Source organism: Dipodomys merriami, unplaced genomic scaffold (genome assembly GCF_024711535.1).
Source record: "Dipodomys merriami isolate MVZ:Mamm:240054 unplaced genomic scaffold, mDipMer1.0.p SCAF_2, whole genome shotgun sequence".
Classification (NCBI taxonomy): Eukaryota; Metazoa; Chordata; class Mammalia; order Rodentia; family Heteromyidae; genus Dipodomys; species Dipodomys merriami.
The window spans coordinates 69125199-69148896 of record NW_027203381.1 but is presented as its reverse complement, the minus strand read 5'-3'; the positions used below and the strand labels follow the sequence as shown (position 1 = coordinate 69148896).

The 23698-nt window shown below is 43.0% G+C and overlaps 1 protein-coding gene across 1 annotated transcript in view; it reads right to left on the bottom strand.

Moving 5' to 3' along the window:
* Positions 1 to 23698, bottom strand: part of Ubxn7 (UBX domain protein 7) — a 77733-nt gene that overhangs the window by 35084 nt on the left and 18951 nt on the right. The window contains exons 2-4 of the mRNA XM_070029946.1: positions 14156 to 14303; positions 10462 to 10529; positions 2397 to 2462 (exon numbers count right to left, since the gene is read on the bottom strand). Coding sequence (XP_069886047.1) covers positions 2397 to 2462; positions 10462 to 10529; positions 14156 to 14303 — 282 coding nt within the window. The remainder of the gene's footprint in view (positions 1 to 2396; positions 2463 to 10461; positions 10530 to 14155; positions 14304 to 23698) is intronic.

Genomic DNA, 23698 nt, shown 5'->3' with positions numbered 1-23698 from the left:
ACCACTCTACCACTTGAGCCACAGCACCACTTCTGGCTTTTTTCTTTTTGCTTATGTGGTACTGAGGAATCGAACCCAGGGAGTCATGCATGCAAGGCAAGTGCTCTACCACTGAGCCACCTTCCCAGCCCCTTTCTTTGTCATTTTTATCTTTTCTTCTGAGAAGTTTCTCGTTAGTTCCCTTGTCCATTTCATGATTGGTCTGTTAGATTTGTGGAAGGTTAGTTTCTTGAGTTCCCCGTATATAATGGATATTATAGACCCCTGTCTGATATTTTGCTGGTAAACACATTTTCCCAATTTGTTGGCTGTCTTTCTAGTTTGGCTGCTATTTCTTTGTCTGTGCAGAAACTTTATTTTAAAGTAGTCCCATTTGTTGAGTCTCCAATTTGTTGTGACCCTGTGACTCTGTTCAGGAAGCTCTTGATTGTGCCTACAAGTTCAAGTGTCTCTCCTACTCTGTCCTGTAGTTGTTTCAGAGTATCAGATTTGATGTTAAGGTCTTTAATCCATCTTGAGTTGATGTTGGTGCATGGTGACAGGGTAGGGTCTACTTTTAGTTTTCTGCATGTGGCCACCCAGTTTTCCCAGCACCAATAGTTGAAGAGGTATGATTCTTCCACTGTATGTCTTTGGCTCCTTTGTCAAATATCAACTAACTGTACATATGCAGTTTCTTGAGTTCCCTGTATATAATGGATATTAGACCCTTGTCTGATATTTTGCTGGTAAATATGTTTTCCCAATTTGTTGGCTGTCTTTATTTCTGGGTCCTCTAGTCTGTTCCATTGATCTTTGGGTCTCTTTTTGTACCAGTACCAAGCTGTCTTTGTTATTATGACTCTATAGTAGAGCTTGAAATTTGGTATCATGATCCCTCCTGCGTTGTTTCTTTTGCCTAGAATTGCTTTGGCTATTCTAGGTCTTTTGTTGTTCCATATGAACTTTTGTACTGTTTTCTCTATTTCAGTAAAGTACATCATTAGGATTTTAATGGGAATTGCATGGAACATGTATATCATTTTAGCAGTATAGCTATTTTCACTATGTTAATTCTGCCTATCCAGGAACATGGAAGATCTTTCCATTTCTTGGTATCCTCTATGATTCCTTTTTTTTTAGGCTTTTATCGTTTTCATGAAATAGACCCTTTACATTTTTGGTTAGGTTAATTCCTAGATACTTTACTTCAGTCTCACTTCTTTTTTTTTTTTTTGTCAGTCGTGGGGCTTGAACTCTGGGCCTGGGCGCTGTCCCTCAGCTCTTCAGCTCAAGGCGAGCGCTCTACCACTTGAGCTACAGCGCCACTTCCGGTTTTCTGGTGGTTTATTGGAGATAGGAGTCTCACGGTCTCTCCTACCAGGGCTGGCTTTGAACCGCGATCCTCAGATCTCAGCCTCCTGAGTAGCTAGGATTACAGGCATGAGCTACCAGCGCCCGGCTTCAGTCTCACTTCTTTAGAATTCCATTGCTAACTCAATATAAAATCCACTGAAAGATAAAGGCCAAGATCTATCTTTCTTCTGGGTTACTTCATGAAAGGATATAAAGCTATTACACACAACTGCAGAACTTTTCTGTTTTTTAATCAATAATAACTATTTCATTACTTATTCTTTCAATTCACAGATAAAGGATTGCGAGAGAACTCAGTATGGATTTTTAGTTTATTAGACTCAGCCTTTAAGTGGTTATTCAGAAAGTGATTAAGTTGGTATATTTCTCACATTATTTCCTTTAAGTTTTTCCTTGACATTCTGTGAACATTTTTTGAAGCTTTTTTTTGGCAGGGGGAGGTGCCAGTCCTGAAGCTTGAACTCAGGACCTGGGCACCTGTCCTTGAGCTTTTGTGCTCAAGGCTAGCATTCTACCATTTGAGCCACAACTCCACTTTTTACTTTTTTTGGTGTTTAATTGGAGGTCAGAGTCTCGTGGACTTTCCTGGCCAGACAAGCTTCGAATCATGATCCTCAGCCTCCTGAGTAACTAAAATTACAGGCATGAGCAACTAACATCATTCTTCTACACAAATAGGTTAGAATTTAGAACAATTTGGCTTAAGAGTTACTCATAAACTAAATCCTCAGTACTGAGGATTCAACCTGTAGGCCTACTAACCACTTGACTCACACATCCCAGGCCTTTTGCTATTCAGAGAGTACCCCACTAACTTTATCTAGGCTGGCCTAGTACCACAACCTTGTATCCTAACACAATCATCTCTCTCTATCTCTTGCCTCTCAAGTAGCTGGGATTATAAGTGTATATCACCATACTCAGCTCCTGGTTTCTCTTCTTAAATTGAAATGAATCCTACTCAAAGTAGTTACACCGAATAGTAATAACCTTTTCCTTTTAACAAAAAGCGAAGGAAAGAAGGAGCCACAGATACCTACTAGTTTCAGTTTGAAAATCTCGAAAACCATCAAATATTGAACGTGCAGGACGTCGTCGTTTAGGAGCTGTAAGAGGAAAAGAGAATTGATTCAAAAACTTAAACAGATTTGAGAATTCTAAAAACTTCCTTATCTATAAGCATTTTTTACTTTAAAACACTCACATATGATTAATGGAGCCTGCCCTCAATAAATACTTTAAATTTTTTTTTTTTTTTTTGGGTCCGATCATGGGGCCTGAACTCTGGGCCTGGGCGCTGTCCCTCAGCTCTTCAGCTCAAGGCTAACGCTCTTCCACTTGAGCCACAGTGCCACTTCCGGTTTTTTTCTTTATGTGGTGCTAAGGAATCGAACCCAGGGCCTCAGGCATGCAAGGCAAGCGCTGTACCACTGAGCCACCTTCCCAGCCCCAATACTTTAAATTTTTTGACAGGTGCAGTGGCTCACACTTGTAATCCTAGCTACTCAGAAGGCTGAGATCTGAGGATGGAAGTTCAAGGCTAGCGAAGGTAGGAAAGTCTGTGAGCCTCTTGTCTCCAAAACCAACAAAAAGCCAGAAGTGGAGCTGTGGTGTAAAGCAGTAGAACTCTAGCCTTGAGCAAAAAAGTTCAGGGATAGCACTCGGGCCCTGAGTTCAAGTCCCAGGATTAGCACCCCCCAAAAAAATAAAGAATGCAAATAGAGGTTTAAGGAAAAAGATTCTGAGGATGACTATACGTGGAGAGGAAGTAGCATACATGCTGCAAATATCGAATTCAAGTTAGCCTAAGGGATCTGATACCCTTTGGTACAGCACATGAGTAATGAAGTCTAACCTATATGATTGAAGGACTCAATCTTAAAGTGTGTGCATACACATACAAAAATAGAAATGCAGGGGCTGGGAAGGTAGCTCAGAGGTAGAGTGCATGCCTTGCAAGCATGAAGCCCTGGGTTCGATTCCTCAGCACCACATAAACAGAAAAAGCCAGAAGTGGCACTGTGGCTCCAGTGGTAGAGCGCTAGCCTTGAGCTGAAGAGCTGAGGGACAGCGCCCAGGCCCAGAGTTCAAGCCCCATGACCGACCAAAAAAAAAAAAAAAAAAAAAGAAAGAAACGCCAGTAAATATATTCAACTTTAGAAGAATAAAGTATTCTTACATGTTTTAGTAACATAAATGAATAGAACCAAGATTATCTGCTAACTCTATGATCTTTAAGTATTTTACAGATAAGACCAAGAAAGCAGTAATCAAAACCTTATATTCCTGTATAAAAGTATTTTCAAACATAAAAACATGACCAGATCACTTACATACAACAAATGACTATTACTGATTATTTTAATACAATAGTTATTAAGTTGGTTTGTGGCAAGCCTCCCCACCTCATAACCAAAACAATGTACATGCTAATAAACGATGATTTGTAGCAGGATGATCACCCACCCTATGTCAAAGCATCCTTGCTGTTTTCCCCCTCATTTATCCTAAATCAAAGACAATCTCCCCAGGCCACACACCTCCATCAGCATTAAGACCATATTACTTCTGCCTGCCTCCTTATTATGGTCCCTTATCTCTTGCACACTATTTTCCACAAGCAAATTCCAATCCTCCATACTTATTCTCCTTCCAACAAAGCAAGGTGCTGGCCAGTTAGGCCAAAGAAACAAAGCTAAAAAGATCTAAGAGTTTCAAGCTGGGTAGCAGTGGCTCATGCCTCTAATCCTAGCTACTCAGGAGGCTGAGATCTGGGGATCACAATTCAAAGCCACCCTGGGCAGAAAGTCTGTGAGACTCTGATCTCCAATTAACCACCAGAAAATCAGGAGTGGCACTGTGGCTCAAGTGGTAGAGTGCTGGCCTTCAGGTTAAGACTGAGGGGCAGGGGCTGGGAAGTGGCTCAGTGGTAGAGCACTTGCCTTGCATGCCTGAGGCCCTGGGTTCGATTCCTCAGCACCACATAAGCAAAAAAAAAAAAAAAAAAAAAAGCTGGAAGTGATGCTGTGGCTCAAGTGGTAGAGCACTAGCCTTGAGCTGAAGAACTGAGGGACAGTGCCCAGACCCAGAGTTCAGGTCCCACGACCGGACCCCCCCCCCAAAAAAAAAATAAAAGACTGAGGAGCACCACCCAGGCCTAGGGTTCAAGCCCTACCACCACCAAAAACAAAGATCTAAGAGATTCAAAAGGAGCTTCAAAGATGGTGGGTACAGCTCAAAGGTAGGTTTGATACCTGGCACTATCCTCAGTCTGGCAGTATAGGGAGAAGGAACTTCAAAATCAAGGACAATGTGGAAGAACAGATAGAGAAAAATATATTGAGTGTCATTTGCCAGACACAGATGGCTGATGTCTGTACTCCTAGCTACTCAGGAGGCTGAGAGCCTAGATATCCAGAAAACAGAAAGAGGAGTTTGGCTCAAAGTGGTAGGTCCTTTAGCAAAAAAGCTGAGGGAGAGTGCCCAGGCTGAGGTTAAGCCCCATGACTGAAAAGGGGAAAAAGTGGCATTGTCTTACACTTTTATAAATCTGTGTTAATATTTGGCTTAGTAGAGCCAGGCATCAGTGGCTCAAGCCTGTAATCCTAGCTACTCAGGAGGCTAAGATCTAGGATAAGGGTTCAAAGCCAGTCCAGGCAGGAAATTCCATGAGACTCTTTTTTTGGGGGTCTGGTAGTGGGGCCTGAACTCTGGGCCTGGGCATTGTCCCTCAGCTCTTCAGCTCAAGGCTAGCACTCTACCACTTGAGCCACAGCACCACTTCCAGCTTTTTCTCTTTTTGCTTATGTGGTGCTGAGGAATCGAACCCAGGGTCTCATGCATGCAAGGCAAGCGCTCTACCACTGAGCCACCTTCCCAGCCTGAGACTTTTTTTTTTTTTTGGTCGGTTGTGGGGCTTGAACTCTGGGCCTGGGCGCTGTCCCTCAGCTCTTCAGCTCAAGGCAAGCGCTCTACCACTTGAGCTACAGCGCCACTTCCGGTTTTCTGGTGGTTTATTGGAGATAGGAGTCTCATGGTCTCTCCTGCCCGGGATGGCTTTGAACCGCGATCCTCAGATCTCAGCCTCCTGAGTAGCTAGGATTATAGGCGTGAGCCACCAGTGCCCAGCTCAGCCTGAGACTCTTATCTCCAATAAAACACCACCAGAAATCCCAGAAGTGGCACTGCGGTTCAAGTGGTAGAGCACTCGCCTTGAGCAGAAGAGCTCAGGGACAGCGCCCAGGCCCAGAGTTCAAGCACCACAACCAACAAAAACAAACAGAAAAGACCCTTCAGCCGGGCGCTGGTGGCTCACGCCTGTAATCCTAGATACTCAGGAGGCTGAGATCTGAGGATCGCGGTTCAAAGCCAGCCCGGGCAGGAGAGACCGTGAGACTCCTATCTCCAATAAACCACCAGAAAACCGGAAGTGGCGCTGTAGCTCAAGTGGTAGAGCGCTCGCCTTGAGCTGAAGAGCTGAGGGACAGCGCCCAGGCCCAGAGTTCAAGCCCTACGACCAACCAAAAAAAAAAAAAAAGACCCTTCATTATTTTAAATATACTAATGAGTTCAAGTATAGAAAGAAAATTTAAATTCAGTCCCACAAAGAAATGTAATTATATGGAAGGAATGTTAGGCTGACGGTGTGGCTTAAGCAGTAGATTCCTTGCCTGATAAGCACTGAGTTCAAATTTTAGTAGATAAAGAACAAAAACATCCAGGCGCTGGTGGATCTTACCTGTAACTCTAGATACTCAGGAGGCTGGGGTCTGAGGATTGCGGTTCAAAGCCAGCTCGGGCAGGAAAATCTGTGAGACTTTTATCTCAATTAACCACCAGAAAACTGGAAATGGCGCCATGGCTCAAGTGGTAGAGAGCTTGCCTTGAGCTGAAGAGCGCAGGGAAAGTGCTCAGGCCCAGAGTTTAAGCCATAGGATTGGCCAAAAACAAAACAAAACAAAACAAAATTTAAAACAATAACAACAAGGTGGCTCAGTAGTACGAGTGCTTGCCTCGCATGCATGAGGACCTGGATTCGATTCCTCAGCAACACATAAACTGAAAAAGATGTAAGTGGTGCTGTGGCTCAAATGGTAGAGCACTAGCCTTGAGCTGAAGAGCTCAGGGACTGTGCCCAGGCCCAGAATTCAGGCACATGACCAAAAAAAAAAAAACAAGGAGCTGGGGGCTGGTGGTTCATGTCAGTAATCCCAGCTACTCAGGAGTGTCAGACCTGAGGATCATGGTTTGAAGCCAGCCTGGACAGGAGTACTGAAGCTAGCCTGGACAGGAAAGTCCATGAGACTCTTTATCTCTAATAAACTACTCAGGAAAAGCCAGAAGTAGTGCTGTCGCTCAAGTGGTAGAGTGGTATCCTTGAGCACATAGGCTCAGGGACAGTGCCCAAACCCTGTGTTCATGCCTCAGAACCAGAAAGACAAAAAACAAAACAAAAAAGCCCACAAACAAGGAATGCCATCTTTTTAGGTGATTATGAATTATTTTTGATACATCTTAATGCTTATGCCAAAGTGGAATCTGAATCTTTTAAACAAGGAGCTTTTCAAATGCTGTTCTATGAAAATTCACTGTTCCAGGATGTGGGCAGGCTTTAAATAGAGCCCCAATTATCCCTTGCTATGATTTGAGTATTACCCCAAAGGCTGATGGGTTAAAGGCTTGGTCCCCAGCCAATGGCACTATTAGGAGGTGGTAAAGCCTTTGAGAAGTGGGAGCTAGTAGGAAGAATTTAGACCATGCTGTTGAAAAAGTATCTGGGATTCTGGACTCTTACTTTCTTCTTTTCTTCTTCTTCTCTTTTTTTTTTTTTTTTTTTGCTGGTCATGGGACCTGAACTCTGGGCCTGGCCTCAACTCTTTACATTTAAACCACAGTACCACTTCCAGCTTATTCTGCTTATGTGGAGCTGAGGAATCAAACACAGGCCTCATGCATGCAAGGCAAGCACTCTATCACTGAGTCACCTTCCCAGCCCCACTTTCTTCTTTTCATTTCCAAGCTGTCATATGGTAAGTAGCTTCTTCTATATGCTCCCACAAATGATGTGCCACCTCACTACATGATCAAAAGCAGTTATGCCAACCACGACTGAAACCTCCAAAACTGACCTCTGCTCTTTCTTTTTTTTTTTTTAATTTTTTTTTTTTGGGGGGGGACCTAGTCTTTCTTTTTTTTATTGTGAGAATATCATACAGAGGAGTTACAATTACATGGGCAAGATAACGAGTACATTTCTTTTTTTGTTTTTGTTTTTGCTTATGTGGTGCTGAGGAATCGAACTCAGGGCCTCAGGCATGCAAGGCAAGCGCTCTACCACTGAGCCACCTTCCCAGCCCCCTCTCCTCTTTCTAAGATGATTGCCTCACATGTTTTGTTATAATAATGCAAAGCTGACCAACACATCTTATCTCCCAGCATTTTTAACCTGTGACTATCTTGAGTATGGACAAGACCAAGTGGTAGAGCGCTAGCCTTGAGCTGAAGAGCTGAGGGACAGCACCCAGGCCCATAGTTCAGGCCCAGAGACTGGATCCAAAAAAAAAAAAAAAAAATCAAGCTGGGCACTACCTATAATCACAACTACTCAAAAGTTGAGACCCAGGGAAGGTGGCTCAGTGGTAGAGCGCTTGCCTTGCATGCCTGAGGCCCTGGGTTCGATTCCTCAGCACCCCGTAAGCAAAAAGAAGAAAGCTGGAAGTGGCGCTGTGGCTCAAGTGGTAGAGCGCCAGCCTTGAGCTGAAGAGCTGAAGGACAGCGCCCCAGCCCAGAGTTCAGGCCCCACAACCGGACCTCCACCTCCCCGCCCCCCTGCAAAAAAAAGTTGAGACCCAGAAGAGCGTTTGAAGCCAGACTTCGCAGAAAAGTCTGTGAGATTCCATCTCCAAAGTAACAGTGGTAAAGCACTAGCCAAGCAAGAAAGTCAAGTAAACGTGAGGCCCTGAGTTCAAGCCCCATACCAAAATAAATATAGACACACACATATATGTACGTATGTGTGCATGCTAGATATATTACAGTCTAATAATGAAAAGTAGATTTCCTAAATACAGTCATTTTCATCCCCACTTCACTATATGTCAATCTTGAGGCTAAAAAAAAAATCAAATTATGGTTTCAAATGGAACTCTGCTGCCTCTGACCAACAGCAATACAGCAAAGAATTCATTTCCTATAGTCTTTTTTTTTTTGGGGGGGGGGGCTGAACTCTGGGCCTGGGCGCTGTCCCTCAGCTCTTCAGCTCAAGGCTAGCACATTACCACTTGAGCCACAGCACCACTTCTGGCTTTTTTCTTTTTGCTTATGTGGTGCTGAGGAATCGAACCCAGGGCCTCATGCATGCAAGGCAAGCGCTCTACCACTGAGCCACCTTCCCAGCCCTCTTTATGTATTTTTTAATATAATTATATTGTGGTGTACAGAGGAGCTACCATTTCTTAAGTCAGGTAACAGACAATGTCACCCCTTCCTTTGCTTTCCTCTAGTTTCCCCTTCTCATCTCTGCCCACAATTTGAGTAATTTGTTTTCCACATAGTGTCTACTGAATACCATGAATGCATTTGTTCACCTTTCCTCCCTTTATGTTTTTGCACCCTACCTAAAAAGACCAAAAAAAAAAAAAAAAAAAAAAAAAATGACCACCCCGACACCACCACCACCAAAACTCATTTCCAGTTGCTGAAATTATTTCTTGCTACAGTAAACTCAAATTTGCCAGGTTAAAGAAATATCATACAGGGGCTGGGAAGGTGGCTCAGTGGTAGAGCACTTGCCTTGCATATGCATGAGGCCCTGGGTTCGATTCCTCAGCACCACATAAGCAAAAAGGAAAAAAAAAGTCGGAAGAGGCACTGTGGCTCAAGCGGTAGAGCGCTAGCTTTGAGCTGAAGAAGTTGAGGGACAGTGCCCAGGCCCAGAGTTCAGGCCCCATGACCGACCCCCCCCCTAAAAAAAAAAAAAAGAAATATCATGTAAAAACTTTTATTGGGGCTGGGAAGTTGGCTCAGTGGTAGAGCACTTGCCTTGCATGCATGAGGCCCTGGGTTCGATTCCTCAGCACCACATAAGCAAAAAGAAAAAAGCCAGAAGTGGTGCTGTGGCTCAAGTGGTAGAGCGCTAGCCTTGAGCTGAAGAGCTGAGGGACAGCGATCAGGCCCAGAGTTCAGGCCCCATGACTGGACCCAAAAAAAAAAAAAACTTTTATAGTACTAAGGCTTAATTTTTTCATCCTTTACTTATAACTTATTTTCAATTCTGAATTACCTATAAGAGTGTTCTTGATGTCAAACAACTTCTTTGCATAACTATTGTCAATACAACATTCATTTTATCATCTTTGTCCAACCACATTAAAAACCCAATTTTGGGTGGGAATATGGCTTGTCTGCCTTGCATGCATAAAGCCCTGGGTTCAATTCTTCAGTACCACATAAACAGAAAAAGCGGGAAATAGCACTGTGGCTCAAGTGGTAGAGTGCTAGTCTTGAGCAAAAGAAGTTCAGGGACAGTGCCCAAGCCCTGAGTTCAAGCCTTACAACTGGCAAAAAATTAAAAAAAAAAAAAAAAGCTGGGTGCCAGTGGCTTACACCTATAATCCTAACTACTCAGGAGGCTGAGATCTGAAGATCACGTTCAAAGCCAGCCCAGGCAGGAAAGTCCATGGGACTCTTACTCCAATTAATCATCAGAAAACTGGAAGTGGTGCTGTGGATTAAGAGCTCAGGAATAGTGCCCAAAACTAGAGTTCAAGCCCTACAACCAACAAATAAAATAAAATAAAATAAATTCCATCAATCTTCTGCACTGATGGCTCATGCCTGTAATCCTAGCTACTCAGGAGGCTGAGATGAGAGCTAAGAATCATGGTTCAAAGCCAGCCAGGACAGGAAAGCCTCATATTGTCAATTAACCACCAGAAAACTGGAAGTGGAGCTGTGGCTCAAAGTAGTAGAACACTAGCCTTCAGCAAAAGCATCTCAGGGACAAGCCCAGGCCTGAGTTCAAGACCCATGACCAAAAAACAAACAAACAAAACCCTAAAAACAACAACAAAGCCAAATAAAACTAAGCAAAAAATGTGAACTTACCGCCAAACAAAGGTTCTGGTTCCACCAATATTTCTTGCTTTTGAGGAATTGGGGCACGTACTTCTTCTCTATTGAAAAAATAAAAAGGAAAATATCAAAATGAAAATCATTTTCTGGTATCTGCTCTTTCTTTCTATAATTGGTATAACTGTTTCAAATTAACAAGTAAAATGAACACCAAAAGTTGTAACTTTTGGAACCAAAGTAACCATTTTCAGTGTTTTAATTATAATGTACTAAGAATGGAATGGTGAAAAGATTTGATATCTTCCCTTTTTAATGTAATACAAGTTTACATTAAGTACTTGTTGAGCAAAAGTCCAACAGTCTTTAGAAAATATTATACATGGACTTTACCCAAGGAAAAGCCATTGTTTTATGAAATGACAAAAACATTAAAAAAAATCCTCAAGTGAGATGATACCATCCTAATTGCCTTTTTTGTTGGACTAGCTCTAAATTTATACTGTTTCCACAGCAAGTGTGATTATTGGTATTTTTAGCAGCATTTTTTTTTTTTTTTTTTGGTCTGGTTGTGGGGCCTGAACTCTGGGCCTGGACGCTGTCCCTCAGTTCAGCTCAAGGCTAGCATTCTACCACTTGAGCCACAGCGCCACTTCTGGCTTTTTTCTTTTTTGCTTATGTGGTGCTGAGGAACAGAAGCCAGGGCCTCAGGCATGCAAGGCAAGCACTCTACCACTGAGCCACCTTCCCAGCCCCTTTTAGCAGTACCTTATAAAAAAAAATTTCCCCTGTTTTGGCCATGTTTGTGATCTCATTCTGCTCCAACATGGATTGTTTTTCTTGAGTATATGCCAATATTGGGCAGACATGCTTTTTCACTCACGGCTAGCACTAGATCACTTGAGCCACAACTCTACTCTGGCTTGTTGCTGGTTAACTTAAGATAAAGAATCTCATCATATTTGTCTGCCAGTCTAACTTCAAAATTTGAACCTAAGACATCAGTTTACTGAGTAGCTAAGATTATAGGCCACCAGCACCCAGCTTTGGCTCCTATATTAATTTAATGGAAATCAATAAGAAAATACGATTTATGCGTGGTACCACCAGTGGTGCAGACCTCTAAGCCTAAATATTCAGGAGGCTGAGATCTGAGGACCATGGTTCACAGACAGCCCAAGCCAGATGGGGCAGGAAAGTCCACAGGACTCTTATCTCCAGTTAACTAGCAGAAAACTGAAAATGGAGCTGTGGCTCATAGTGGTAGAGCACCTCCCTTGACCAAAAGAGCCCAGGGACAGGGAGCACCCAGACCCCAAGTTCAAGCCCCATGACTACTAAGTTACTAAGGAGTTACTAAGGAGGCTGAGACCTGAGGATTGCAGTTCAAAGCCAGTCCAATGAACAATCCCTATGAAACTTATCTCCAATTAACCCCCAGAAAACTGGAAGTGTAGCTGTGGCTCAAAGTAGTAGAATGCAGGGCTGGGAAGGTGGCTCAGTGGTAGAGCGCTTGCCTTGCATGCCTGAGGCCCTGGGTTCGATTCCTCAGTACCACATAAGCAAAAAGAAAAAAACTGGAAGTGGCGCTGTGGCTCAAGTGGTAGAGCTCTAGCCTTGAGCTGAAATGCTGAGGGACAGCGCCCAGGCCCAGAGTTTCAAACCCCACGACCGGACCCAAAAAAAAAAAAAACAAAAAACAAAACAAAACAAAAAAGTAGTAGAATGCTACCCTTGAGCAAAAGAGCTTAGAGGTAGTACCCAGGCCCTGACTGCAAGCTCCACAACTGACAAAAATATATAGGGGCTGGGAAGGTGGCTCAGTGGTAGAGTGCTTGCCTTGCATGCCCGAGGCCCTGGGTTCGATTCCTAAGCACCACATAAGCAAAAAGGAAAAAGCCAGAAGTGGTGCTGTGGCTCAAGTGGTAGAGCGCTAGCCTTGAGCTGAAGAGCTAAGGGACAGTGCCCAGACCCAGAGTTCAGGCCCCACGACCGGACCAAAAAAATATATATATATAGATAGATAGATATAGATATAGATATAGATATTTAAAAACCTAAATAGCAACCATTTAAGAGTTGATTAAAGAAGTATGTGATGTAGCTTTAAAATTCATTTCTAATTTAGTAAAAGTAAAATCCTGGTCCCTGGCCTGTTCATATTTCAACAGGTTTTTGATTTACTATCTCATAGTATAATCAATGAGAATTATAAAAAAGTAACGGTACTAAACTCACTTGAGGTCCTTAATGTTCTTGTTTATAAACCAATCAATGGCTTTCCTTTGAGCAAGATTAGTTTTTAATATTTTCCAAAGACTGTTGGAATTTTTGGCCAGTAGGTAATAGTGCAAACTCTTACTGCATCTCAAGTAAAGGCTAAGACATCCAAAAGTTTTAGTTCTAAACACTGAGGACACTTGAAATGATTAACTACATTTAATTAAAATATAAGTGACCAGATTTTAAAAATTATTTTAATACTAGATTTGAAATTTAGGACTCTACACATACAAAGCACCTTCTCTACACTGAACTATTCAACCTAGAGTTCTTTTTTTCTTTTTTCTTTTTTGGTTATGGGAGGCCTGGACATTGTCCTTGAACTTTTTTCCTCAAGCTAGCACTCTACCACTTTGAGGCACAGTTCCACTTCTAGTTTTTAGGTGGTTTGTTGGAGACTTTCCTGTCTGAGCTGGCTTTGAACTATGATCCTCAGATCTGAGTCTCCTGAGTAGCTAGGAATACAGGTGTAAGCCACCAGTGCCTGTTTTTTGTTTGTTTGTTTTTTCACCCCCCTGGTGGTGCTAGGGATTTGTGAGGGCCTCACAAATTCTAGGCCAGCACTCTACTATTGAGCCATAACTTCAATTTTTTTTCACAATTTTCATGACAACTCATTTTTCCAGGGCAATGTAGGAAAGTCTAGAAGTGGGAAATAAGAGCTTCACTACACTTCATTTCCATAGCTGCCATTTAATTGTCATGCAGTTGGGTAAACACTTCTATCCCTGGTGTTTTATAGGTTAAAATGTGCATAATAAAGCCAACCAATAAGGATTTTTTTTTGGGGGGGGAGGATCTACTAGAGATTGAATGTAAGGCTCTCACAAGCACAAATGTTCTAGGCTATGATCCTGCAAAGTTCTTCTTATTGTTGGATTTAACTGTTGAAGAGGTACACACGCCCCACTTCCCAGCCACAAAGCCAATTCTAACAAAGTGGTTCAACCTTCCACTCTGCCACTAGTTCACCTCTTAAGATTTTTAGTGTATGTGCTGTGAAAACGAGCACAACCTCTAAGATTTTTAAAGGAACTTACACAGTTCTTTTGAGGTTTGAATAAGAGAGAGGGTTAAAAAATAGGCAAGACAGTCCTCTACAGAATTTGAGGTATATAAGTATACAAAATTTCCAGATGAAGGGGCTGGGAAGGTGGCTTAGTGGTAGAGCGCTTGCCTTGCATGCATGAAGCCCTGGGTTCGATTCCTCAGCACTATATAAGCAGAAAAAGCCAGAACTGGCGTTGTGGCTCAAGTGGTAGAGCACTAGCCTTGAGCTGAAGAGCTTCAAGCCCCACAACCGACCAAAAAAAAAAAAAAATTCCAGATGATACTTTTCCAGAGGTTTTCAATGTTTAATTTTTTTCAAAACCTAGAAATTGGTCTAATAGAACACTACTTAATTTAGGCAAGGGATAGCTCCTCACAATAAATTATAAATTCATACTCTGTGTGTGGTCTGACAGTGGAGACACTTGCTGAACTGGTACTGGGTTCTTCAGCAATTCCTCCACCATCCAAAAACATAGTGACTGCCATCTCCAGATTATTGTTGCAGGCTTCCAGCATATGTTTTCCTACACTTTCACTTGCACCTGAAACAGCAAAAGGACAGGAGGAAAATGTTAAGAGACACCTTACATTCATATCATATTAAAACACAGAATTCCCAGCAAATTAGTAGTCCTTTTTCCTTTTAGAATGATCTTTTCATTCAAGCTCTTTCATTTATGTCTACACTGCTGGCTAGCTGTTGTGAAACATATTGAACTAGAAAATAATGCAGCAATATTACAGCTGTAATCTCTATTACAAAAACTGAAAGATTTACCATTTCCTTAAATGGTCCAAATATATATTTATTGAACTCAAGAAAAGGATAAAAATTAATGACTAAATTAAAAACTACATTTCAAGACAGTTAAGAGAATATAATGGGCTGGACATTAGTGACTCATGTCTATTGTAATCCTAGCTACTAAAGAGACCCAGACAGGAAAGTACATGAGACTCTAATATCAATTAACTAGCAAAAAGCCAGAAATGGAGCTTGTGGCTCAAGTGGTAGATGGTTAGCCTTGAAAAAAAAAGCTACAGGACAGCACCTAGGCCTAAGTTCAAGCCCCAGAATTGGTACACACACACACACACACACACACACACACACACACACACACACACACACACACACGCACGCACGCACACGCACACGCGCGCACACACGCACACGCGCGCGCACACACACACGGTGAATCTGATGAAAAGTACATTGTATAAACAAAATATAACTAACAGGGCTGGGAAGGTGGCTCAGTGGTAGAGCGCTTGCCTTGCATGCCTGAAGCCCTGGGTTCGATTCCCCAGCACCAGATAAGAAAAAAGCCAGAAGTGGCTCTGTGGCTCAAGTGGTAGAGCGCTAGCCTTGAGCTGAAGAGCTGAGGGACAGCGCCCAGGCCCAGAGTTCAGGCCCCACAACTGGACAAAAAAAAAAAAAAAAGAAATATAACTAACAATGAAATCTCTTTATGGAATTAATTTATGCTAATAAGAAAGAATAAATGAGGGAACATGACATGGTACAAAAGGAAATGTACTTTATCTTACTCATGTAAATGTAACTCCTCTGTATATCATCTCTATAATAATAATTTTTAAAAAAATATATTTCAATTAGCATTTGTTTCTGGCATTTTTAACACCAAAGCAAGAAAAGTGAAATGGACTATTTTTGCCTAAAACTAATTCAAAATCTGGGGTGGGTATTGATAGCTCACACCTGTAATCTTAGCTATTATAGTATAGCTGAGATCTAAGGATTGGGCAGAACACTCTGTGAGACTCTTTTTTTTTGGGGGGGGGGTCCGGTCGTGGGGCCTGAACTCTGGGCTTGGACGCTGTCCCTCAGCTCTTCAGCTCGAGGCTAGCACTCTACCACTTGAGCCACAGCGCCACTTCTGGCTTTTTTCTTATGTGGTGCTGAGGAATTGAACCCAGGGCCTCAAGCTTGCAAGGCAAGCACTCTACCACTGAGCCAACTTCCCAGCCCAGTGTGAGACTCTTATTTGCAATTAACCACCAAAAATCTGGAAGGAGAGCTATGGCTAAAGTGGCAAATGCCAGCGTTGAGCAAAAAAAGCCAACTGTAAAAAGCCAACTGTAAGCACCATGACCTAGGTTTAAGCCTCAGCACCAAACAAAGAAAAATCTGGTTAATAACTGTCAATATTGGGGCTGGGAAGGTGGCTCAGTGGTAGAGCACCACTACCAAAAAAACTGGAAGTGGCACTGTGGCTCAAAATGGTAGAGTGCTAGCCTTGAGCAAAAAGCTCAAGGACAGCACCCAAGCCCTAAGTTCAAGCCCCACAACCCTCTCCACCCCCCTCCAAAAAAAAGGTTTCATCATCTTGCCTAGACTGGCTTAGCTAGGATTACAGGTGTGAGCCACTGGTGCCCAGCTTGTTTCCTTTGTTTTTCTATGTTGCTTTCTTAATAACATCTTCATTACTCTCCTCTGATTCACACATTCACTCTTTAGATGTGGTAATATTTTATAACTTTTATTTTTGTGTACTTTTTTTTTTTTTTTTTTGGGTCCAGTCGTGGGGCCTGAACTCTGGGCCTGGGTGCTGTCCCTCAGCTCTTCAGCTCAAGGCTAGCGCTCTACCACTTGAGCCATAGTGCCACTTCCAGCTTTTTTCTTTTTGCTTATGTGGTGCTGAGGAATCGAACCCAGAGCCTCAGGCAGGCAAGGCAAGCGTTCTACCACTGAGCCACCTTCCCAGCCCCTTTTGTGTACTTTTTTGTCTGACCATGATTCCTATTTCATTATTTCATTAATCAAACTTACTAGATTTACTATGACAAAATATAAACTTTCTTGGGCTGGGAAGGTGGCTTAGAGGTAGAGAACTTGCCTAGCATGCATGAAGCCCTGGGTTCTATTCCTCAGTACACATAAACAGAAAAAGCCAGAAATGGCACTGTGGCTCAAGTGGTAGAGTACTAACCTTGAACAAAAACAAGCTCAGGTAGAGTGCCCAGGCCCCAAGTTCAAAGGACTGGGAGGAGAAAAAAAAATTATATATATGAGAGAGAGAGACTTTCTGCAGTCTCTCACATCCTTTGTTTCTTCTGGCTCTTGCTCATAATGAAATGGTTTTATTTGTTTATACGTAACTAGGCTGGCCTAGAACTCACTCATAATCTTCCTGCCTCAGACTCCCAAGTGCTAGGATTATAGGTATGAACCACTAGGCCTGGCTAATTTGTGTTTTAATTTCATGTGCCACGAAATTTTAATCTACAGATTTTTAAGTCTAGGCTGAAGGTACATTTCTCCTAATAGGATTTGACTTGATTGATTTTGCAAGGTACTATCAGAGACCACTTATAAGTACAGTCATGTTGGGGGGGGACGGGGGACAGTTATGGGCAGTTTTGAGCTCAGCCTTCTGCTTGTTTGGCTTGCTTGGCTGGCACTCTAGCACTTGAGCCACACATCCAACTTAGCTTTTGGCTGGCTAATTATTTTGGAGATGGAATTTCCCAGGCTTCTTTTGCCCAGGCTGGTCTCTAACCATGATACTCTTGATCATCTCAGTCTTCTGAGTAGCTAGGTTAACAGGAGTGAGCCACCAGTGCCTAGCATAAGTACATTCTTGACTTGCAAATTTTTCAAGACCAAAGACCCTCCTTAGGTATCATTTCCTAAATATGCATCATTCCCTATTATCTGATGGACATACAGAGTTGAAATATCAAAGTGTTAGCTTTATGAAGAGGAGAGGTCTCTTCTACAAAGCTCTGTTTCCACATGATACTTTAAGGAAAGGAAAGTTTCTGCCAGGTGCTGATAGCTCATGCCTGTAATCCTAGCTACTCAGAAGGCTGAGATCTGAGGATGGCATTAGAAACCAGGCCAAACAGGAACTACCCACAAAATAGTCTAAAATGGATCTGTGGCTCAAAGATAAGAGCACCAACTAGCCTAGAGCAAAAATTAGCTCAGGAACAGTGACCAAGCCCTGAGTTCAAGCCCCAGGAGAGAGAGAGAGAGAGAGAGAGAGACACACACTCTCTCTCTCTCTCTCTCTCTCTCTCTCTCTCTCTCTCTCTCTCTCTCTAAATCTAATCTGGCCAAATTCCACAATTTGCATTAAAGCTAACTAATATCTAGGTCCCCAACATTATTCATTTTTAGCCTCTTGCCAGCTCAATAATGTATTATAAAAGACTTTTTAAAGATACTACACATATTATCAGTGATTTCTTTCTCAGAGGTGAGGTTATTAATGGCATCTTTCTACTTTAGCCTTACTGTGAGAAACAGAAGTGATGACTCTTACTAATAGCTGTCACTTTTCTTTTTTTGGGGGGGGGTGTCTGGTTGTGGGGCCTGAACTCTGGGCCTGGGTGCTGTCCCTCAGCCCTTCAGCTCAAGACTAGTGCTCTACCACTTGAACCACAGCGCCACTTCCGGCTTTTTTCTTTTTGCTTATGTGGTGCTGAGGAATCGAACCCACCGCCTCATGCATGCAAGGCAAGCGCTCTACCACTGAGCCACCTTCCCAGTCCTGACTTTTCTTTTTTTCTGATGCTACTACATTTAGGGCTTTAGATCAAGTTCTTTTTTTTTTTTTTTTTTTTTTGCTAGTCCTGGGGCTTGAACTCAGGGCCTGAGCACTGTCTCTGAGCTTCTTTGCTCAAGGCTAGCGCTCCAGTTCTTGAGAGGCACAGCACCACTTCTGGCTTACTGTCTGGCTCCTCCAAAAGAAGAGTAGAACTTCTTAAACACCTGCATTGGTTTTGTCTCAGTATCTAGACCTTGTACCTAGCTTCACATTTGTGTTTGCATGTGACCAATGACCAGTAAACTCACTTAAAGCTATCTCACAGTACTTTAGCTCAATAGATATCACAACAAGATGAGAGGGCAAGAACTACTGACAATCCTTCTGTATCTTTTTAAAATTTTGTACTGTATGCATATAGCTATTTAAAATTTAATTTATAAAAGAAGAAATTAAAGTATCCCTATTTGCAGATGACATAATCTTATACCTAAACCACCCCCAAAACTCCACCCCCAAACTCCTACAACTTATAAACCTAGAACTTATACACTTTAGCAAAGTAGCAGGAAACAAAACCCACAAAAATCAGTTGCCTGGGCTGGGAAGGTGGCTCAGTGGTAGAGCGCTTGCCTTGCATGCATGAGGCGGTGGGTTCGATTCCTCAGCACCACATAAGCAGAAAAAGCCAGAAGTGGTGCTATGGCTCAACTAGTAGAATGCTAGCTTTGAGCTGAAGAGCTGAGGGACATCACTCAGGCCTAGAGTTCAAGCCCCGTGACTGACCAAAAACAACAACAAAAAAAAAAAACAGTTGACTTTCTGTACACCAACAATGTACAAGCAGAAAAGGAAATCAGGGAAACAACTCCATTCACAATAACCTCAAAAAAATAAAAACCTGGGGCTGGGAAGGTGGCTCAGTGGTAGAGCACTTGCCTTGCATGAATGAGGCCCTGGGTTCGATTCCTCAGCACCACATAAGCAAAAAGAAAAAAAGCCAGAAGTGGCACTGTGGCTCAAGTGGTAGAGCGCTAGCCTTGAGCTGAAGAGCTGAGGGACCGTGCCCAGGCCCAGAGTTCAGGCCCCACGACCGGACCCAAAAAAAATAAAAAATAAAAAATAAAATAAAAACTTAGGAGCTCTCTCTGCTCTTTTCTAGCTCTCTCTCAGCTTTTTCCTTCTCTTCTCTTTCCCAGCTCCCTTCTCTTTTCTAGCTTTCTCTCTGCTCTTTTCTAGCTCTTCTCTTTTCTAGCTTTTTTCCTCTCTTTTCCAGCTCTCTCTTAGCTCAATTTTCCCCAGCTCTCTCTCTTTCTCTCTCTTTCCCAGCTCTTTCTTTCCCAGGCCTTTCCCCACCGCGTGGAGGACCAAAATGGCCTGTTGCCAGCCGGATGATGAATAAACCTACCCTTACCTGAATACCACGTACGTGGTGCTGTTCTTACTTGGCCACCTCTTTTTAAAAACCTAACATAAATGGTGCCGTGACTTGGATAAAGGGCTTAAAGTCAGGATAGCTGGGATTCCTCTCTGTTTTGTTTCCTCTTTTTTCTTTTCTGTTTGTTCTTCCCTTTTTGCTCTGAGGAATACCCACAGTTCTGACGGCCTTTTGCGAACCCATCAATACCAGCCCATCAATACCGTTGCTGCCTTCACATCCACGTCCACACCACTTCTCTACTCTGGTGAGTGAAACTACTCTCTATGGCTCTCTGTCACTCAGTCTCTGTCCAGACATGGTGCCACGCCAGAGAGCTCCTACGGCCTTTAGCTGAAAGGCTGGTCACCTCCAAAGCCGAGGACACTTGGCTTTGGGGGCTTGGCCATTTCTCTCTAGAGGGCTCTGGGGGAAGTGGGGACGCCGCTTCTGCCTGGTCAGCTCTCCTTCACTCACCAGACTGACTCTTCTACACATTTAATGGGGTGCTGCGAATCACGCCTGAGACGTGAAACCCCTTTGAAATGCCTCCTGCACTCCCTGGAAAGCCAGAGCGCCTCATTTTTATGCCATTCTCAAATGTACACAGTTTTTGCCACTGCAATGGTAAATGGTCAGAAGTCTGTTTACTTTCAGGCTCTCTTTGCTCTTTTTCTGCCACTCATGTCCAACTTTCCCTATCTCTCCCTTTCTCTTTTCTACATTTTGGCTTGTGCCCTGAAGACTGCGACACAGGCTGGGTCCCGGGGACCCCCCTCTAGGTTCCCTCTCAAAGGCTAGCCAATGTAGGCTTGGTCTATTTGTTCAGACTTTCTTTGCAAATTCACCATCTTGAATTCGCCATCTTGGCCACATGGTGGGTTAAGGGTTTGGTCCCATCTGACCCTTAACCTTCCACCAAGCTTACTACTCCATCCATCTGTTCTAAGGTGCCTTGCTAACAAGTTGCTCTTTTCACAGGCCCTGGCAACTGAGGCCCAACCATCTGATGTGCTTTGTTAGCAAAGATGCCTAAACATTGTCAAAATTTTAGGTTTTGAGTTTTGCCTTTTGTGTTTTGTGTTGTGTATTCTACTACTGACTACATGGTTCTAAAGTACTGGGCATATCTATGCTAAAATTCTCATCACATCTAATGAGTTTTGTCATTGCAGAATATTTGTTGGTCAGTTCTTGATAAGGACCAGGTAAGCTCTACTTATTCTATTTGATCTCCTTGTTGCTTTAATTGGAAATAATAAAGGGCTTTTGTGGCAAAGATTTCAGTTCAAAGCCAGCCCGGGCTGAAAAATCCCTAAGACTCCATCTCCCAGCTAACCTGCAAAGAGCCAGGCTGGAAGCATGGCTCAAGACTCTTATCTCTAACCAGCCAAACTCTGCAAGTGGTACTATAACTCAAAGTGGTTCAGTGCTGGCCTTGAGCACAAGTGCTCAGGGACAGTGCCCAGGCCTTGAATTCAAAACCTCCTTGAATACCAACTGGGACAATCCATCCCAGCAATGAACACCTAGACTCAGCCAGTCTGGGGAAGAAGGGAACATGGACAGAAGTAAGAGGAGATGATGTCACATCAGCCACTTTGTGCCTGCCCTTTCAAAATTAACCAGAGCAGGGAGGTCAGTAGAAGAAGCCTGCCCATCCAATGTCTATACCTGTCTACCTATTAACTGAACAGGAATATATATTCTTGCCTTTGTCACCTGACTTCTCTACCTAGTCACCAGATGTCAGAAGTAGCTAGAGACATTTTTTTTTTTTTTTTTTTTTGTCGGTCGTGGGGCTTGAACTCTGGGCCTGGGCGTTGTCCCTTAGCTCTTCAGCTCAAGGCGAGCGCTCTACCACTTGAGCTACAGTGCCACTTCCGGTTTTCTGGTGGCTTTATTGGAGATAGGAGTCTCACTGTCTCTCCTGCCCGGGCTGGCTTTGAACCGTGATCCTCAGATCTCAGCCTCCTGAGTAGCTAGGATTACAGGCGTGAGCCACCAGCGCCCGGCGCTAGAGACATTTTTACCAACATTTTCAGCCCCAAGTCCATTTATTTGCTCTCTAGTATTTTTTTTTCCAGCCCCTCAATGCTCATGAGACTTCTCCAGACTTCATCTAAGGACTCACAACCACCAAGGGACAACTGCTGCTCACTGCCTTCTCTGGGAGGGGACCAAATTCCAGCCTTTTACCCCTATTGTCGACGCCCCTTGTCAGCAGGAAGTAGCCAGAGAGAATCCACACCCTATTTCATGATTATTAAAAGGCTGGAATGTAAGGTCCACTCCTGGATGGCTAGCAGACTCCACCCTCCTCGCAGCAAAGTCTCCACCCAGTACCTGCGTTACCTAGACAACTGGCACACCTGGAAGAGGTCACATCTGCATCCGCTGAGGTCACATCTGAATTTGATGTGGTCACACCTTTCTCCGCCCAAACCCTAGATAAGGCCTAGCCCAGGCCCAGATGCTCTCTCTCTGCTCTTTTCTAGCTCTCTCTCAGCTTTTTCCTTCTCTTCTCTTTCCCAGCTCCCTTCTCTTTTCTAGCTCTCTCTGCTCTTTTCTAGCTCTTCTCTTTTCTAGCTTTTTTTCTCTCTTTTCTAGCTCTCTCTTAGCTCTTTTCCCCAGCTCTCTCTCTCTTTCCCAGCTCTCTCTCTTTCCCAGGCCTTTCCCCACCATGTGGAGGACCAAGATGGCCTGGTGCCAGCCAGAACGATGAATAAACCTACCCCTTACCTGAAAAAAAAATTTTAAAAATTAAAAAATAAAAACCTAGGAATTAACCTAACCAAATACGTAGTAAAGGACCTACTTAGTGAAAACTACAAAAATCTAAAGAAAGAAATCGAAGAGGATATCAGGAAACAGAAGGACCTTCCATGTTAATGGATAGGAAGAATCAGTATCATGAAAATGACCATACTGCCAAAAATGATAGACAAATTCAATGCAATCCCCATCAAAATCCTAATTATGTTCTTTACCAAGATAACGAAAACAATCCAAAAGTTCTTATGAAAAACAAAAGACATAGAATAGCCAAAGCAATTCTAGGTGGGAAAAAAAAACAACACAGGAGGGATCATGATACCAGATTTCAAGCTTTACTATAGAACCATAATAATAACAAAAACAGCTTGGTATTGGCACAAAAATAGACCCGAAGACCAATGGAATAGATTAGAAGATCTAGAAATAAAATTACATAATTATAGTCAGCTGATATTTGACAAAGGAACCAAAGACATACAGTGGAAGACATAGCCTCTTCAACTATCGGTGCTAGGAAAACTGGGCAGCCACATGCAGAAAATTACAAGTGGATCCCAGCCCGTCACCATGCACCAACATCAACTCAAAATGGATTAAATACCTCAACACCATACCCAAAATAAGACAGACACCAGAATTTAGTCATAGGCAGGAACTTCCTAAACAGAGTCCCAGGGTCACAACAAATTGGAGACTCAACAATGGTACTACCTTAAAATAAAAAAGTTTCTGCACAGCTAAAGACATAGCTTCCTTCCAAACTACAAAGACAGCCAATCAATTGGGAAAAGGTATTTACTAGCAATATATCAGACAAAGTCCTAATATCCAGTATATACAGGGAACTTAAGAAAATAATCCCTCCCAAATCTAACAAACCAATCATTACATGAGCAAGGGAACCAAAGAGACTTCTCAGAAGAAGAGATAAAAATGGCAAAGAAACACTTGAGGAAATGTTTATCATCCCTGGCAGTAAAGGAAATGCAAATAAAAACAACACTGAGATACCACCTTACCCCAGTCAGAATGGTCCACATCCTAAAGTCAGCCAATGACAAATGCTGGAGGGGATGCAGAGAAAGAGGAACCCTGTTGCACTGCAGGTGAGAATGTATACTAATACAACCACTCTGGAAAGCAGTCTGGAGGTTCCTCAGAAAGGTAAATACAGACCTTCCCAATGACCCAGCCATACCACTACTAGGCATCTATCCTGAGCAAC